At 45.3% G+C, this 10856-nt stretch overlaps 1 protein-coding gene across 1 annotated transcript; it reads left to right on the forward strand.

Moving 5' to 3' along the window:
* The first annotated feature begins 408 nt into the window (after nucleotides 1–408).
* Nucleotides 409–10438, forward strand: LOC111234622 (protein Shroom1-like). Its single transcript, XM_022762794.1, has 9 exons — nucleotides 409–1245; nucleotides 1312–3119; nucleotides 3232–3418; nucleotides 3654–3706; nucleotides 4164–4814; nucleotides 4945–5541; nucleotides 6258–6366; nucleotides 7085–7357; nucleotides 9034–10438. Exons 1-9 carry the CDS (start codon nucleotides 412–414, stop codon nucleotides 9286–9288), a joined length of 4767 nt encoding a protein of 1588 aa, XP_022618515.1. The 5' UTR covers nucleotides 409–411; the 3' UTR covers nucleotides 9289–10438.
* The last annotated feature ends 418 nt before the right edge of the window (nucleotides 10439–10856 follow it).

A 10856-nucleotide genomic window follows, 5' to 3' on the forward strand; every position in this document is an offset into this window, starting at 1 on the left:
TACATTGAGTATTGGTCATTCACAGTTTTTTTTTTAGTTTTTTTTTATTTCTGTTTGAACACACATATTTTGTCAAACCATTTCGCTCTTCAGCAGTAACTTGTCCCAAATTTATGGCTGTAGTGTGAGTCCTGAGTTAAGACTTGAGGCTGATAACCGGTCTGTGCTGTGTTTGTGTTTTTCTCCCTCAGGAGCTACTGAGCAGACCATCTCAAGAGGATTTGAGTAAACAAAAAGGAGGGAGGAAAATGACCTAATTAGCGACAAGCGTGACGGACAACCTGGTGCAAATGTGTTGGTGGTAATTTCCCCAGTTTCACCCACAAGGCAGACACATGCATCAGCGCAAATACACGCACGGCACATTTGCAAACCCTGCCCTTCCCTTCCTGCCATCCGCCCCGATCCTCCATGGATTCCTACAACTTCCACTTTGAGAGAATGAGCAACGTGGACCTGCATCCTCTGAGCCTGCCTGTCAGCCGGCTCTCCCCAGCCAAGTCCAACAGCAGCATTGTCGACCAACTCGCCCACCACCAACACGGCAAAGGAGACTCTGCCTACAGCTCCTTCTCTGGCGGGTCCACTGCCCCCGACTACCCTTCTCCCTTCCTCCCAGACGACCTACAGTCCAGCGCCTTCAGCCACTATGCTGATCTCAAGTATGTAAAGTCCATTTACCATCCCACCCAGGTTCTGCAGTCTGATCCAAAGACCATGGACCAGCTCTATCGCTCTGTCGAGGCCATCTCTCAGCACTATCGCAACAACACTAGCTCCAATGCAAACCACCACAACCACAACGGCAATGGCAGTTTCCATACCAACAACAAAGCACTCTCTAAACAAGAGGCGCCTTTGGGGGCTCCATCCCAAAGTGTATACCCTCCTGTCCATCCTCCTCCAGTCCCAGCACGTCTGGATAGTTTCATAGCCACAAAAAACTTGGAGAACAGCAGGGTCCACCACCAAGGTACGGAGTTTCAACCCCAACAGCCTCAACAACAGCCCAGACCCTACAATCGACTCCATTCACAGCACCATGGTCTGAATGCCCGAAGCCCTGAGAAGGCCAACCCAGATACAGGCAACTCAAACTTCAAAAATGACCCAGTGTATTCAGTTTGGAGGGGCTCTCAACAGCAGCCACCACAGGCCCAGCAATCACCAAGCTACCGGCCTCACCTGCAGCCTCATGATCAGAGCAGGGTGAACCCGGAATACCTTTTCATCATGGACAACAAAGCTGCCTCCGATCAGCAGAAATCGACAACCGTCCCAAGCGGATCACCTCCCCGAGGCACAAGCCAGCCTGAGCACCTGAAACCCAGACATCTCTCAACCAGTGGTGGATGTAATGGAGACCATCACAACAAGCCCAATGGTAGCAGTAGCCATTTTGAGAGTCAGCGCAAAAGGGCGCACTCAGCTCACGACTGGCTTAGGCCAGAGCCGACACGAGCTGCCAGCCCCTGGAATCCTGGTCAGAGTGTTATCAACAGCAGCATCCAGCATAAGGGCCAGTTCTACTTTGTCACAGGAGTGTGTAAGCTGTCTGACTCCAGTATGAGGATGTACTCCGCCTCTGTGTGTGGGTCCGAGGCAGGGAGTGAGAGTTCCACTGTGTTGGAGAAGCACAGATTAAGAGAAAATGAAAGAAGCCACAGCACCATGGATAATTTGTTTAGACCTCTCCAAGAGAGTTCTCGCTTTCCCAGCGGTACGATTCCAGATGAGAGTGAGGTTTTCATTTCTGTGTCCCCCAGGAGTCACGATCAGGAGAATCACAGACCATCCCTCATGTCGACGCAGTCCTCTCAAAGCTTGGACACCTTAGAAGAAATCGACATGATCCAGAGTCGAGAGATCGGCCGCCACTCTGCCAACAACCCCATATTCTACTGTGGACCTGACCGAAACTGCTCGCCACATTCACCAACGCAAACGAAGGAGGTCACCTCACTAATAAGCAACGAACAGCCCAACCACTCCAAGAGAGAGGAGCAGGCAAAGAGAGGGAAGCGGCAGCCTTTGGGGGATGTAGCCAGCGAGAGGATAAACAAAGAAACGACCCCGCTTCTCTATCACCTCACTGGGGCTAACAGGGCAGCCTTGCAGCCCAGAAAGGATGCTGACTTCAGTACAAAAGGAAAGGAAGCAATCCTGAACAAAACAGGTCAGGGAGACATGGCAGTAAACGACAGTGAGAGACCTCCACGAGGTAGCACGAGCAATAACGACAGAGGAGACGTTACCAATGTCGCGTGTAACACTCTGGATGACTCATTTAAAAAGTACTACAAAGAGAAGCTGAAGGACGCCCAGTCTAAAGTCCTGAGGGAGACTTCCTTTAAAAGGAGGGACCTGCAGCTGTCATGGCCACACCGTATCAGGCAAAAACCAGAGCTGAGGCCGACAGTGATTCACGCTTTCTCCCCATCGCAGGACTCAGAGACTTCCACAGACACACTCACTCCATCTGTGACCTCTGAGGAGACAGAGAGGGGGAGCATAAAGGAAGACGTCGAGGAGAATCAGAAGGAGATGGACCAAGAGACTGAAAAGGAGAATGGGAGGCCGGCAAATGTGGCCCAGCCCCAGGTGGCACGCATCGGAGGCAGGAGGCGACTGACTCCAGAGCAGAGGAAGATGTGCTACTCTGAACCAGAGAAACTCAACCAGCTCGGCAGCACCCCCCACCACTCCGCCTGTCGCTCCTTTGGCAATGAAAGTGAGAATCTGTTTGCAGCTGAAAGTGAAGGAGAGGAACGTGGGCAGCAAGGAGAGCAGGGGCTGGTTGCAGCACGGAGGAAGATGTTCGAGACAAGAGGTCGGGCTCTCTCAGCCTCTAGTGCCTCAAAGACAAACCTAAAACATCTGCAACACAAGGCCCTGGTGGAGTACATGGAGCGTAAGACGGGCCAGAAAGTGGCTGAGCCACAGCAACCAGCAGCTCAGTTACCACCTCCGCCCAGACAGAGGCACTCTCTGGGAGAGAAACCGTTTGACTGGGGTCCCAGGCCTCTATCAGGAAATCATGAAAGCAAAAATACGAAGAAGAAGCTCCATAGACCCCACTCTGCGGGCCGCATCCTTGATTCCTCCACCAGCTCCATCAGGTAAGAAAGAGAAAAGACAAGAGAGCAAGAAAAAATTCTTATGATGCTGTTTTTTCTTATAGGGATCAAAAGCAGACATTTTAAGTATTCTGTTTGAATTTTCACAAAACAGGTATGCACAGTTCTTCTCAGCACAGTCTTGTTCTGGTCAATATACTGGCCAGTCAAGTCAGGCCAGATGGAGGGAGAGTCAAGGTCCAGCTCAGGGGAAGTCTGCCTCAGTGGAGAGTCTCTTGGACCAGCCAGAACCTCCTAGTTTCTTCAGGAACAGATCAACATCCACACCGCATGCATTTCAGGTGAGTCATTTCAAGATAACCCTAACCCTTAACATCGGTAGATATTGGTATTTATCCAGGTTAACTTACATTGTGATGTGTAGAAAACCCCCATTTTGTATAAGCAAGAAAATTAGAAAAAAAGAGAGAAAACAAGTCAAACCTTGATCCATATCTGTTACTGTAGTATTTCAAACTCATTTTACATACTTTGCTGTTGAACTCACACGTTTTTGTTCTTCATCTGGGTCTGCAGGCACACGACTACGAGAAGGATCCACTCCCAGTTAATACTATGGAAACCTGCAGGTATGTAACAGCACTGCAGACAAATTGGGACATTTATATTGGTTTTAGGTCAGGAGAGTATTAGGTCAGTGATGTGTGTGTGCTGCGGCACAGACTGTAAATCTCGACTTGGTTCACTGAGGCGCTGGAAAGTCAACACCAACCTGCTCCAGCAAACCTGCGTTCCTTCTTGAGAGATTTTCGCACAGGCTGTGGTCATTGACTGAACCATTTTCAAGGAGTTGGTCTATTTCTCAAAACTCTGTTGGGATTTGTCGGAATATCAAATGATATTTCTCTGAATCCATTCTATGACGCATTTGGTTTTGCCATCAAGAATATGTATATGAAAAAAGTATGAAAAATGTGACAGTTTTTGTTTTCATTTTAAAGCCAAGACTTTCTGTTCTAAAATAATCGTAGTTCACATGAATTGTATGGCTTATGCTACACATTTGACACTGAATGTCAATTTCAGTCCCCAGAAAAAAGCCAGTGAGGATCCCTTGGTAAAGCCAGTAACTGAGGGCCAGCAGCATGTCCGTGTGGTTGCACAAAGGGGGAAGTCCATGGAAGAGCTTGGGACTTCAAAGTTAACAAGACTATCAGCAATGAGTAAAAGTTCTGAGCAGCTGGATAGACTGTGGAGACATTCGACTGGACCAGGGGGGCCGGAAAGAGACAAGAGGAGTGTTTCATTCATTGCCGAAGTCAGAGAAGCCCAGGGACAGGAAAGAGCGAGGAAGATACAATATCTAAGAGAGGAAGCGGGAAAAGAACCAGAGATTGTTGATCAGAAGAACTCTCAGGGACAGATACAAAACCAAACCCAGAAAAAGCCCCTGTTGAAGCAGAACTCAGACCCAAGGGAGGAGCCGACAACAGAAGGAACAAGGAGCTCAAGTAGATCCACCTCCCCTGCCTCCTGCTCCTCTTCCCGGGCCAGGGTTCACTCTGGATCTTCTGGATCTCACGGCCCTGTCACAGATGAGTTCAGGTACAGCAGACCTCCCAGTGAGAGTTCATCCAACCCACCTTCCCCCAGAGGGATAGAGACCAGCGAGAGGGAGATCAAGTCGTCCACCCCTGCCCAGCCAAAACTTTCCTGTGAAAACAGGCCTTGCTTCAGGTAAGATTAGACTATCAATTCAGACAGACACTCATTGAATCGTCATCAATTCATTGTATTAACCCTTTAGCAGGTGTGATTCTGCCCTGATGTGATTCTTAACTGTAATGTGTTTAACTACGTCCCGTAGAGTCAGGACTTCTCCCTCTGTGACTGGATCAGAGAGAGAGCAGTCAGTGGACGAACCAAGCAGCGACGCCCTGCCGCCTGATTCAAACCACGAAGTGTCTCTGAGCTGTGGCGTCACCACAGATCCATCGCTGTGGATTCTCCCTCCAGAAGAAGAGATCAAAGAGGACGTCCAGAATCCGCTGCTGACAGACAGCGTTTTTGATGACGAGTCCACCTGCTCAGCACCTCAAACGCAGACAAGCGAGACCTCTGTGTCTCCCTGCGCCTCCGTCACTCAGGCAGACGTCACTCAGCGGGCGGAGGAGGAGAAAAATCCCAGTGCGGAAGATGAGAAGTCGGGAGAAAACCAGGAGATGGAGGAGAGGGGAGCACCAGAGGGGGAGATGGAGAGCCTGGAGGGGCCTGCCGAGAGACCTCAGTGGGAGGAGCTCGTGGAAGCGGTGGTCAAGGCCGACCCATCACTGGCCAGGGTGCTCTACCCGCTGGCCAGTCGTAAGACGGCGCTGATGCTGATGGAGCAGCTGCTGTCGGAGGACACGCTGCTGATGGAGGAGCACTACAAGAAGAAACAGGAGCAGAGAGGAGCTGCAGAAAGGTAAATGTTAATGTCCTGGAATATTACACCAGCTGTGGCAATCACACATAAACTTTTACTGCTCTATTGACAACATTTTACTGCCTCAATGAGAGAGGACAGCAAACTCCTGAGAATACTTTGTCTGAAATGATTCGTATGACTTCTTCACAGAAAATAGCTGTAAAACAGTGGAAATTGGCATAGATGATAACTAGACATGCTTCATAAATTTCCCAAATCCTTGACTTTCCATCCTTTCAGGTGGCTGCATAACCGATACGGAGCTGTGTAAATGGAAAGAAAAATCCATCCCACTCACACCTTTCAAACCATTTTAGAGCTGACGTGGTGCTGGTGCAGACAAAGCCAAGTTAATTAGGATTCCTGGTTTAATGTTTGCTCTGGGAAACTTGATACTGGTTTCTAATGGCAACAGACCGGAGCTCCACCAGTGCTGTGTTACATTTAGTTGCATCACATGTACACACCTGACACACCTGGATATCTGCTTGCTGCTGAACATGCACTCAGATTTCTGCTGGTGTAAGCGCACCTCAGATACGTAGAGAATGTGCAAACGCACGTCATGGTTTTGTAATAGTCTCAGAGTGCACAATTGATACAAGAATTACATCTGAGTATGTCTGTTCTGTATTGTGAAGGCTGGAATTATTGGTTATATCAACAGGGTGCAAGAATGTTAGCCTGACCTTAGCACATCTTTCTTCTTGTAGTGCTGAAGCGGATGAAGGGGCTGAACCATCTCCTTGTCTTCCTGCTGCTGACAGCCTTAAACCTCAGTGCACAGACCTGCAGAGCAGAACTGACATCACTGAGAAGAAGGTAATTATTATTCATTTATGCAAAATAACGGCTGGTTTTCATGTAATGTGTATATTTAAATCCTTTTAACGATTAAATCCTTTACTAAGAGGAAGTTTCATTTCACAGTCAGAAGAGTCAAAAGAAATAAGCCATTAAAACGATATCACAACAAAATATAATGAGACCAGTGGGTAGCTTCACTAATAAGAGACAATATATGTCTAAAGTTGTCTCCGCTTTGCTGCACGTAGAGTAACTATGACGACAAACCAAGCAGGACACCAGAACATACTGAATATTTAACTACCCACTTTGAACTGTGGTCTCATTGTGTTTTTCTTTTTTAAAACACAAACTAGGTGGTGATTTCATATTGATACCATTTTGGATGCTATTCGGCCTTAAGTGGACTCATTTCAAGGAGAGATAGCTGTGTCTCTCTTTTCACATGATGTACTGTCTGTCTCTTATCAGTCCCTCCCACTTGTTTAATGTTTGGCTCAGCAGATAGTCCCCCCCCCCCTTTTTTTCCTGATTGTCCTGAACATTCACGTTTTATTACAGTATATCCTTATTCATGATCTTATAATAGCAAATGGAAAATAAGTATAAAATTGGTTCATCTGGTTGTGTTTACGTATATTTTTATTTTTTTCCCACCTTTTTTTTTTCTGCTTATCCATATTTTGCAGCATCATTTCCTATAGTCTCTCACACATTTCTCTTCTCTTAACAGCATCTGTTAGTGTCTTATATCGAGGAGCGTCTGCGCTCACTGGAAGAGACGCGCGGTGCCCTCCAGGCAGAGATTCAGGAGAACGTGGCCCGCGGGGAGGCACTGGAGGTGCTGGTCTGTGAGCGCTGTCTGCCCGTGGAGCTGGAGAGGTACAACCTGTTCATAGGAGACCTGGAGAGGGTGGTCAGCCTGCTGTTGTGCCTCTCCGCTCGGCTGGCCAGGGTGCAGAACGCCCTGAGCACCGTGGACCAGCACACAGATGCTGAGGAGAAGGTGAGGGACCAAAACCTTTTTTTTTTTTTTTTGGAGGGTCAGTGGGTTCATAAATTAGGTCTTGAGGTTCGGCTGCATTTTTGTATGCTATTAGACACAGCTTGGAAAAACTTGAAACTTTCTCTGGATGGGTAATACATTTCAGTGAGGTATTAATTGGTTTAATTTTTTTTTTTGTCAAGTTGCATAATTGTCTGATCGTAATGCAGCTGCCAGCAGGGATTGTTATGAAAACTCTGCTTGTTGGTGCATTCAGTGACCCTCCAAAATCGGAGATTTATGCATAATCCTTTAATTTTTGGCTTTGTTTGTTTTTTGTTTGTCTTTTTTTTCTTCCTGCCAGAATGACCAATGAGCGCAGTGTTTTTAGCAACCAGTTCTCAAAAACACATCTCACAAGCTGTAAATCTCTGTTCATAAATATATGAATCTAATTTAAATTTATCACCGCTGCCCTTTGTGCCTCTGTGCCTTTTACCCCTGAAGTTGTTTACACATACACACTAATGCATGCGAGCAAAGCAAGCATCCTGTGAGCGAGTGCTCTTCGTGGAACATATCGTCATGTAACTTTGCGGATCTCATGATTCACTGCAGCTCATTTAGAGCTTCTGGCGAAAAGACGACCGCGGCTGGCTGCTCCCATGCCCCAGCTATACTCCCATTCTGTTTACTTTAGAACTGCAAACATGCCACTTGGGAAAAGTTGAAGGGCGACATTAATGGAGTCAAGGTTTCTCGCTATGTGGAATTCAAAAAATGCTGTCAGGTTTATCTGAGTTTAATTGGCCATTTTTGGCTTATCTGTGTTTGAGCCCGAAGATTTATCAGACATTTGACGATAATCTCTCACATAATGCAGTTTGATAAGGCCGCACTTTAAGAGTTTGTGTCCAAGTGGTTTGATATATTGAGAAATAATTACATGCATTTCAACATGCACCTGAAGGAGCTACCATTCACTAAAATATGTTTACTGCAAGTCCTTCAGGTCTTTATTTCAAATACAGTTGTATTTACTTTCAAAGTCTCTAAGATCATCGTGTCACAGGATCTGAGCTCTGTGTCCTCTCTGAATATCCTGTTTGATTGTGTGTCCCAATATTTTCAGCATCATTTTATGTTTGCATGGATGCATTGGATTTCTAGATTTTTCTCCTGAAAGGGTTCTTTGTTAATTTGTCCATCTGTAAAAGCCCGGCTGGACGTGCTGCATACTGAGGGCTTGTTAGAGGCTCATTTGTTTTCTTGCTGTTATCAGCAACACTGGTATTTACACTGACTCACCGAAACTCCAGCCCGGTTTCGATGACATTTGTATCTACCCTGCCCTCTGTTGACACAAGGAAACACTGCGCCTCCTGACCTGTGGCTGTTTCAAACATAATTGTACAACTTTCACAGGTTGAGTGACGTATTACCTTTTAAATTTAAATAAAAAAATATAATCCAAAAATTGTGGTTAAAAAAATAAAGCTTTTTGACGTGATACATTTTCAGATTTTCTATTACATGTCTTGATATTCTGTCCTTTTTGTAAGCGTGGTACACATTACTGAACATTCTACATATTCTACAATATTATACATAACAACTTGCACCAGAATATGGCTGAATAAAATCTACATCCGGTATAATTTATCTCCTTTGTCCTCTCTCTTCATCTCTCCACTCAGCAATCTCTGGACAGTCGCCACCGACTGCTGTGCAAACAGAGGGAGGACGCCAAAGATCTGAAGGATAACCTGGACCGGAGAGAGAACCTGGTCTCCACCTTCCTGTCACGCCAGCTGTCCTCCGAGCAGCTGCAGGACTACCGGCGCTTCGTCCAGACCAAGGCCTCGCTGCTCATCCGGCAGAAGGACCTGGAGGAGAAGCAGAGGCTGGGAGAGGAGCAGCTGGAGGCTCTTTCCAACAGCCTGAATCTGTGAGGGAGGAGGGGGAGGCAAGAAAAAGCCCCGGATTGGATGGATGTGCTTTGCTTGGCTCAGTTTGCTACATACAGACTACAGGACATGGATTATAAATGGTCCAGCTGATATCTTTAACCCTTTTGCACCCTGTCATGACATTCCTTTTGTCCTTTTAATAGTGTGACAAACTACAGGGGTACCCATCATACTGTTCTATTCTCATAACTTATAGGCTTCTCATGAGGTGAGCAATAAAGACTGTTGAGACTCGTTGCCTTTCTGTCATCTGCCGAGGGTCGCCCAGAAGGCTCACCCACTTTCCGCCCAATGAACGAAGACTCACCCCTTTATGTTTCCTGTGACTTTAAACAGAAGGCCGAAACTTCTTCTGTTTCTCCGCGTGCCTTGGTATTGGTGTTGCTGTGGAACGTTTTCCATTAGAGCTGCTGTGTGGAAAGTTTGCGTCCCTTGTTAGCAATTCAGTAACTGTCCTTCTTTTTTTCATTAAGATGGTAGCGCTACAGCCCTGTATCTGCACCTGTGGAAACCTATTATAAGCTTTAAACTTGTATTTTGACCAGTGAGAAGGCTTCAGTGAAAGATGGGGGCTGGTGTACTGTATCATGTCAGTGAAATGTACAATAGATGTAGTAGATTTAATCTTTCTTTCTTTCTTTTTTTTTTAATGTTCTTATTTTTTGAAAATGTTTCAAATTAAGGCACTAAAAACCAAAAAAGGTGAATGAAAAAAAAGCACTTTGTAATGATACATAAATGCACATTTCTTCAAATCAGATTTGTTTTCAAAAGTAATTTCAAGTGAAAGCCTTACTCCATCCAGTTAAAAGAATTTATTTGACGTATTTTTGTTTGTTTTTGTCATTCATTTTAAATAGGATTGCTGAAATTATGTTTTATAAAAAGGTACATGAGCATACCCAGCAAAATGAAGGAATGTGTAGAAATACTTTTCCAACTAATTTCATTCTTCATGTTATTAAGTTTTGATGATTTCATGCTTGAACAGCTCCTCATGCGGAGGTGCTAAACCTCTTTAAAGCAGTTTAAAAGTAAGCAACAATTATATCACTGGGTATTTTCTCCCAATGTCCCTTTGTCACAGAAGTGACACGTGATACTTGAATACATTTTTTTTTTTTTTTTTTTTTTTAAATAAGAGGAACGTCCACAATCTTCACTTCAGGTGTCTTAAACTAATTTTCTATTCACTACCTCCACAGTGTAGCCCCTTTGAGACACATCTAACCTTTAAAGTTTATTTAAAAGTACACACTAGCATCTAGTTTTTAAAAAAAGCTCTTCTCAATAGCCCTGGATACACACTCTTGAATCATATTACATTCCCCGCAAAAGTAATCTTACATTCTGTGTCTCCTCGTTAATATTTGTGATTAGCTTTGATAGTTTTATTAATTTCTTTTGTACTGAATCCTCAACCAGACACATTTGTTTAAGAGTGATGTGAGCTGTTGCTCTACATCAGAATATCTGCAGCGTGTGTGTGTGTGTGTGTTTGTGTGTGTGTGTGTAGACGCTTGAGATTGTGAATGTCTTAAGAGGTTTAA

Source organism: Seriola dumerili, unplaced genomic scaffold, assembly GCF_002260705.1.
Source record: "Seriola dumerili isolate Sdu_G_001 unplaced genomic scaffold, Sdu_1.0 BDQW01000449.1, whole genome shotgun sequence".
Taxonomy (NCBI): domain Eukaryota; kingdom Metazoa; phylum Chordata; class Actinopteri; order Carangiformes; family Carangidae; genus Seriola; species Seriola dumerili.

Coding starts and splice junctions, on each gene's coding strand:
- LOC111234622 (XM_022762794.1), top strand. CDS start 412: ATGGATTCCTACAACTTCCACTTTGAGAGAATGAGCAACGTGGACCTG. Junction 3,120..3,231: donor TCCTCCACCAGCTCCATCAG/GTAAGAAAGAGA, acceptor TTCACAAAACAG/GTATGCACAGTTCTTCTCAG. Junction 4,815..4,944: donor GAAAACAGGCCTTGCTTCAG/GTAAGATTAGAC, acceptor TACGTCCCGTAG/AGTCAGGACTTCTCCCTCTG.